This window comes from Sinocyclocheilus rhinocerous, unplaced genomic scaffold (assembly GCF_001515625.1).
Source record: "Sinocyclocheilus rhinocerous isolate Xijiao unplaced genomic scaffold, SAMN03320098_v1.1 scaffold460, whole genome shotgun sequence".
Lineage (NCBI taxonomy): Eukaryota > Metazoa > Chordata > Actinopteri > Cypriniformes > Cyprinidae > Sinocyclocheilus > Sinocyclocheilus rhinocerous.
The window spans coordinates 34,195-41,927 of record NW_015667268.1 but is presented as its reverse complement, the minus strand read 5'-3'; the positions used below and the strand labels follow the sequence as shown (position 1 = coordinate 41,927).

At 37.6% G+C, this 7,733-nt stretch overlaps 1 protein-coding gene across 1 annotated transcript in view; it reads right to left on the bottom strand.

Annotated features, from left to right (window-relative positions):
- LOC107733427 (pre-mRNA-processing factor 19) overlaps window positions 1–7,733 on the bottom strand; it is a 20,931-nt gene that overhangs the window by 4,738 nt on the left and 8,460 nt on the right. Inside the window, exons 9-13 of the mRNA XM_016545033.1 lie at window positions 3,135–3,210; window positions 2,827–2,936; window positions 2,584–2,739; window positions 2,310–2,379; window positions 450–623 (exon numbers count right to left, since the gene is read on the bottom strand). Coding sequence (XP_016400519.1) covers window positions 450–623; window positions 2,310–2,379; window positions 2,584–2,739; window positions 2,827–2,936; window positions 3,135–3,210 — 586 coding nt within the window. The remainder of the gene's footprint in view (window positions 1–449; window positions 624–2,309; window positions 2,380–2,583; window positions 2,740–2,826; window positions 2,937–3,134; window positions 3,211–7,733) is intronic.

The window sequence follows — 7,733 nt, the reverse complement described above, 5'->3', positions numbered from 1 at the left end:
AGGGATTTCCTGAGTTTCGCTACTTCTGTGACTGGATATGTGGATTTTCTGTGCGAGGGCGCCCTCTGGCATCCAGTATGAATGAAACAGACATCATGTGTTTATAGTGCTAATGGCCAATTCATCATTTTTTGGGGGAATTTTTTTTTTTATTTTTTTTAATAAGTATCGGTTCAGGGACCGTTTAGGCACCGGAACCGTTTTAAAAGTATCCATTTGGCACCGGTATCGAAAAAAACCTTGTGACTTGACATCCACTTCCCTCCATGTTCCTGTGGCTCAGTGGTAGAGCATTGCGTTAGCAGCGCAAAAGGTTGTGGGTTCGATTCCCAGGGAACACACATAGTGGTAAAAGATGTATAGCCTGAATGCACTGTAAGTCGCTTTGGATAAAAGTGTCTGCTAAATGCATAAATTATTATCATTTAAGTCAGGGTCATGTGACTTACCAGTGGCCAGATAGTATCCATTCTCAGAGAAGGCGATGGACGTCACAGGACCTGAATGTCCGGGGAAGTTGGCTACATTGGTCCGTTCCTTCAGATCCCAGATCTTAATCTGAGAATCTGCCGTGCCAGTGCCGAAAATCAGACCGTCAGGATGGAACTGAGCACAGGTCAGAGCTGAAGGGAAATAAGAAAGGCTTTACATTTTCCATATGTGAACAATCACATTTAAGAGCAGGGGCAATATAGCCAACAAAATAAAATACATTTTTCAGCCTTCAGAGATATTAAATGCTTTATATTTATGTTGCACATATTCATTTGCTCAAATGATTTTTTCCCCCCAGTCAAGCAGCAGCATTACATCCAAAAGCCAAGCTTCTAAATTCACAATGCAAGACATTAAATACAGTAAAAATCTAGTTAAAATAAGGGGTGAGTAAAACGCAGCCTAATTTTCATTTTTGGGTGAACTAACCCTTTAACAGTTCTATTAATGATTTCAGTACTTTTGAAGAAAAAGGAAATGCAATTTGTGTTTTCATTGCCCTGAAAGACTTAGAACCAATGCATCAGAAATTCAACAAATACAAGAAATATTTTAGAATACATTGAGAACAGCCAATGGAACTAACCCTAACATCAAATCATTGTTTTTTTTTTTTATTAAGCCAGCAAACTAGTTCAACTGGTACAGTATTTAGGACGCTTATCACTAATGTAAAGTAAGCCTGTGCAATATGGACCAAAAATAGTTTCTCTGTATTTTTAGACTGAGTTGGCGATACACATAAAAAGCACATTAAAATCACCACTAAATTAGGGATCAATAAATGATAATTATATTGTTTTTCTATTATATAACATTATTGTTCTGTTCTATTGTTTGTTTTATGGTTGTATACATTTTTTTTCCTGTTAACAATTTCCTTAAAGGGTTAGTTCACCCAAAAATGAAAATTAGGCTGCGTTTTACTCACCCCCGAGGCATCCTAGGTGTATATGACTTTCTTCTTTCAGACGAATCCAGTCGGAGTTATATTAAAAATTGTCTTTGATCTTTCAAGCTGCGATACATTGATGTGTAAAGACACAAAACGATCGGTCTGTGCAAGAATCTGAACAGTATTTATATCATTTTTTATCTCTGATCCACCGCAATGTCTGAGCGCGTTTACAACAACCCAGCGCGTGACGTGTGTACGTGCTCTGGCATAGTAGACATAGATATATAAGTAGATGACTCATTAGTGACTGTTTCTATGGGCCGCGATACGTTCCAAAATGGCGGATGCGTCAACGTATATGGAGCGGTCGAATAGGGCATCTATACATATCTATGATAGTAGTGTGGAAGTGATCTGTCGCGAGTATACGTCACTCATTATTTACACAGTGCAGAGAGATTATATCATCACACAACGTGGAATTTTTTGCCCAACCGTATTTATTTGACATCACGCGCCGGATGTTGTGAACGCGCTCAGGACAGTTGGACATTGCAGTGGATCAGAGGTAAAAAATGATATAAATACTGTTCAGTTTCTTGCACAGACTGATCGTTTCGTGTCTTCTTAAGACCTCAAGGTGTCGTCACGAGCCGCAGGGTTTAATTTGGTTTTGTTTGTGTATGTTTTTTTGACTCTCAAAGCCGTGGAGCCCATTGACTGCCATTATATGACTGACAGACTGCAACGGTTTGAGTTAAAAATCTTCGTTTGTGTTCTGCTGAAGAAACAAAGTCACCTACATCTTGGATGCCCTGGGGGTAAGCAGATAAACATCAATTTTCATTTTTGGGTGAACTATCCCTTTAATATCTGATAAACTGCCTAGCCCTAGCCGACAGAGAGGAATTCTTACCACATCCAGCGGTCTCATCGGTGACTTTAGTCAGGACACGTCCAGTTTGGATATCCGAGAAGGCCCAGTACTACAACACACATACGTTTTAATGCATTACACTCTGACAGATAGAAAACTGCTTCAAAGAAACAAAGGTTTTGAAAAGTTCTTTTCACAAAAGTAGTGAAACTATGAACCACAAAAACAAATATTCATTGAGTATAATGTAATTAGTTGCATGATGTTTTGCGTTGCTTGTGTACTGTTCCTCAACCATCAGCCTGTGTGCTACCTGGTCCTCAGAAGAGCTCAGTAAGTAGTCTCCGGTAGCGTGCAGAGAGAGGCCGGTAACACTGGCCTCGTGGGCCCTGATCACCTGCACGCAGTTGCCCCCGGTAACCGACCACACACGGATAGTGCTGTCTGGAGATGCGGAGAACACCACCGACTGACAGAGAACATGTGAAGAGACATGTGAGAACTGGAGACTAACCAGAAATGAGTTTATGAATGAAGAGCGGGAGCGATGGCCTACCTGAGCAGGGTGGTAGATGACAGACGAGACCTTTTTGGTGTGCCCTTTGAGGGTGGCAACAATCTGCTCCTCTCGACGGTCAAACACCACCACGTTCTTATCAGCACCACCTGGGGAGAGCATATCAAAAAAACTTTTTGAACCAGTGCATTTGTGGGTCTGTCTGGGGACAGTAAGTGATGTATGTATATAGTCATAAAACCCTCTCCTCTATATCGGAACACAAGTTCAAAGGAGACATGTTCAAAATATACAAGTCTGATGACTGGTGATCAAATTGTGTTTGTGTAACTGTGTTGTAATGGTACCGGTGAGGACTTTGTTGGTGTCTGTTGGGCAGAGATCCAGAGAGAGGATTCCTGGTATACTGGCACTGTGAAGACCCTATTAATGAAGAAGAAAAAAAAGGCATTAATTTGAGATGAGTTCAGTTCCAAACACTGCCTGGAACAGAAGCTGCCTGCTGTCCACGTAGGATTTGACCTAATAGGATGCTGAATGAAATTCAAGAACATAAGTTAGTGACTAACTCAAAACGATAAGCTAACAACATGATACTGTAATAGGGATAAAAATACATAAACACAAACATTGGATGCAACATATTACAATTTCAGATTTAACCATTTACGGTGGTCAGCGTAAATGAGTACACCCCCTTTGAAAAGTAACTTGTTGGTGTCTGTTGGGCAGAGATCCAGAGAGAGGATTCCTGGTATACTGGCACTGTGAAGACCCTATTAATGAAGAAGAAAAAAAAGGCATTAATTTGAGATGAGTTCAGTTCCAAACACTGCCTGGAACAGAAGCTGCCTGCTGTCCACGTAGGATTTGACCTAATAGGATGCTGAATGAAATTCAAGAACATAAGTTAGTGACTAACTCAAAACGATAAGCTAACAACATGATACTGTAATAGGGATAAAAATACATAAACACAAACATTGGATGCAACATATTACAATTTCAGATTTAACCATTTACGGTGGTCAGCGTAAATGAGTACACCCCCTTTGAAAAGTAACATTTTAAACAATATCTCAATGAACACAAAAACTATTTCCAAAATGCTGACAAGACTAAGTTTAATATAACATCGGTTTAACTTATAACATTAAAGTAAGGTTAATAATATAACTTAGATTGCACATTTTTCAGTTTTACTCAGATTAGGGTGATGCAAAAATGAGTACACTCCACAACACAAACTACTACATCTGGTACTTTGTATGGCCTCCATGATTTTTAATGACAGCACCAAGTCTTCTAGGCATGGAATGAACAAGTTGGCGACATTTTGCAACATCTATCTTTTTCCATTCTTCAAGAATGACCTCTTTTAGAGACTGGATGCTGGATGGAGAGTGATGCTCAACTTGTCTCTTCAGAATTCCCCATAGGTGTTCGATTGGGTTCAGATCAGGAGACATACTTGGCCACTGAATCACTTTCACACTGTTCTTCTTCAGAAATCCAACAGTAGCTTTAGATGTGTGTTTAGGATCATTGTCATGTTGGAAAAGTGCACGACGACCAAGGGCACGGAGTGATGGTAGCATCTTCTCTTTCAGTATAGAGCAGTACATTTGTGAATTCCTAGTTATATTATTAACCTTACTTTCATGTTATAAGTTAAACAGATGTTATATAAAACTTAGTCTTGTCAACATTTTGGAAATAGTTTTTGTGTTCATTGAGATATTGTTTAAAATGTTACTTTTCAAAGGGGGTGTACTCACTTACGCTGAGCACTGTAATATTTGTTAATTAAATGGTTTAATTAATATAGGGCAACTATATTAATATATAACAACTATATTAATTATATAACAACTAATCACATCGGTGTTCTGTGCACTGAAAACATCTGCCGGTCACATTACTATAGACTAGTGAAAAAGCATTTCTAAGGACAAATTGCATCTGAAATACAGCTGCTGTGGGAAAAGTGGATGACAAGTCATTACAAAATCCTGGACTTCAATGCATATAAAACACGTGGTAAAAAAGCACAATAGAATGAATAAAAATAAAATGTTTGAAGTAAAATAAAGTGCTACACTACGCCTGTGTCACACCGCAGCTTGAGCTTCATGTCACCGTAACTACAGCTGCAGACTCGCCAGAGTATTCACACTGGAAGCGTTTGTACAGCGTCACTGCAGCGGCTCCAAAGCTACATATTTCTTTACAAAGACAACTATAAATTTGTTTTTAGAAGTTAGTCAGTTATAAACTTGAAAGTTTTAAAGTCTTGAAAGCTTGTTAACAACATGGGGATTCGCATGTAAATGGTAAACAACAAAAACAGCTCAGATCATGTCGTTTCAGTCTTACTTCGTGCTGTTTATTTTTATAATACGCCATACTTTCACCCAAACTGAATACTTAAAGGGGTCATATTTTTTGTGTGAAATCTTATTTATTCTGTCCATCAAAAGTAGGGATGCACGATATATCGGCCACCATATCGGTATCGGCCGCTAAATGCTAATTTTTTTCCATTATCGGTAACAGCCGATATCGGCCACCATATCGGTATCGGCCGCTAAATGCTAATTTTTTTCCATTATCGGTAACAGCCGATATGAAAATTTGGCCGATATCTTAAAGCCGATAAATAAAGCATTATTTCCTTCAGAGACACTTCAGATGCGCGCTGTTTGCCATGATGGTTTTGAAATGCTTGAAATATGATTGGAATCACTTTGAAAAGGACAATACACTTAAGTGCAACATGTGCAGGGCAAGTCTGTCATAAAGGCTACATAAAATTATAAAGAGAACATTGTAAATAATGTTGTGGAATCTTTGTGCGCCCATGTTTTGTGCATGTGTTGAGCTCGTCCACAACGGAGCTGCCTCCATGACAGTTAAGTTCACTTGTGCATTTGCAGCCTTTTGTGCAATTGTACGTTGTAATATTGTGTTTATTTGATGTATATCTGATTTATCTCGTATAGAATGCGTTTGGTTAAGTTATTAGAGCATTAATAGAGCGCTTCAGTTTACCGGTGATCATCTTTAACTCAGTGCACGCAGCTCAAACAGCAGTGCACAACATTAATAACTATGATTGGAATGTCATGTATATAACATTCTAATGAGAACATTATTATAATAAAACGTTGTGAATTCTTTGGGTTCAGTTGCCGTGTTTCAGCGCGTTATGGGAAGACTAAGAGCGCATCCACAACAGGATCACACATTCTGAGTATAGCACGCAATAACTGCGTCATTTTGTAAATATATAAGTTGTAATATTATGTTTATGTTGTATTAATATCTGATTAATCTCAGGATGCATTTCCTTGAGTTAAATAAGCTGCCAGCAAAGCACTTCAGTTTACCGTGTTCATTCAGCTCTTCAGCTTCAGCACGCGCAGCTTGAACAGCAATGCATTAACATTAATAACTATAACTGGGACTGTCATATACATAACATTATAAAGAGAAAACTACCGTAATAAAAAGTTGTGAATTCTTTGGGGTTTATTTGCCGTGTTTCAGCGCGTTGTTAAAGGAGGAGCCAAGAACGCATCCACGAGTTACACATCTGACTAGCGCATAACTTAGTTCAAGATAACTTGTGCATTTCCATCTTTTTGTGCATATATAAGTTGTAATATTATGTTTATGTTCTATAAATATCTGATTCTCATATAGCATAATTAACTCGCTATAACAAGCTCTTCAGCAACAGCGCACGCAGCCCAAACAGTGGTATTAATTTGTTACTTTTTCAAAATCATTGATGCATTATTAATAATAACCCCCACTTTTATTTTTATCTTATTATTGATCAACAATATGGTTTAGTAATTAAAATTATTTAATTATTGTCCGTTGCTAGGCCTAGGCGATAAAATGGTATTGATATTTATCAACGGTACTCCATCGATAACGATAGAAAAAAATGTTCGATATAGCGCACGATAGACACGTGCTAGGAGTGATGCAGACAGCACACACAAACACGAACATGAGTGCTGCGCCTGCCTGTGATGAGGAGATTGTGAATAAAAAAATAAATAATTGCATTTGAATGCAAAAATGGTAGTCGAATATTAGGTGTGCATCAGGGAGAGTCATCAGTGGCGCGCGAGATGAGGTGAATTTACTGTAGTTAGTAAACTTTATTTAACATAACAGCCATTAATGCACAAATTAGATTTAGTATTACATAAATGCCTGATATGCAGTTTATGCAGCTTGACTCGAAGAAAGAGAGACGAACTCACGGAGTCACGTAAGATAATCCGTCAAGTCCAGATAAACTGCGCTGTCAGCAGGCATTTCATAATCTAGAACGACAAAAACATTATTAGTAATTCTGATATAACATGCCAGTTGAGAAATGCAATAAAATACGATGTTTTGTTTGTTATATTTCAATATTCCAGAGAATATTATTCAGTGAATTAACATTATCCAGTGAATTATTCTTCACTCTTTAGCCTATTAAACCACTTATAAACCTACTAAAACTGTAATTTAAACTGAAGTTGATATGACTCCTTTCATTTATTTATTTTCTCCATTTGAAAACATTAGACCTTCTACATTTATTTTGCCTTTAGTTAATATTAGTGTTGCTGCTTTAAATAAAATTTTTTTTGTAATATGAAGATTAAATTTAACATGAAAGACTGCTAATTTTCAACACTTTAAGATGACTGAAAGGAGGAAAAACCAAAGTGAAGTATGGACTTACTTCACTCAGTCATTTATTTACTTTATAACAGTAAATAAATATCGGTTCTGCATATCGGTTATCGGGCACATAAACATGCAAATAATTGGTATCGGTATCGGTTATAAAACATCAATATCGGTCGATCACTAGTTGAGATGCTAAACAAATCGCGATTCATTTAGGGGTAGGAGTTTATATGAATGTATGTCTG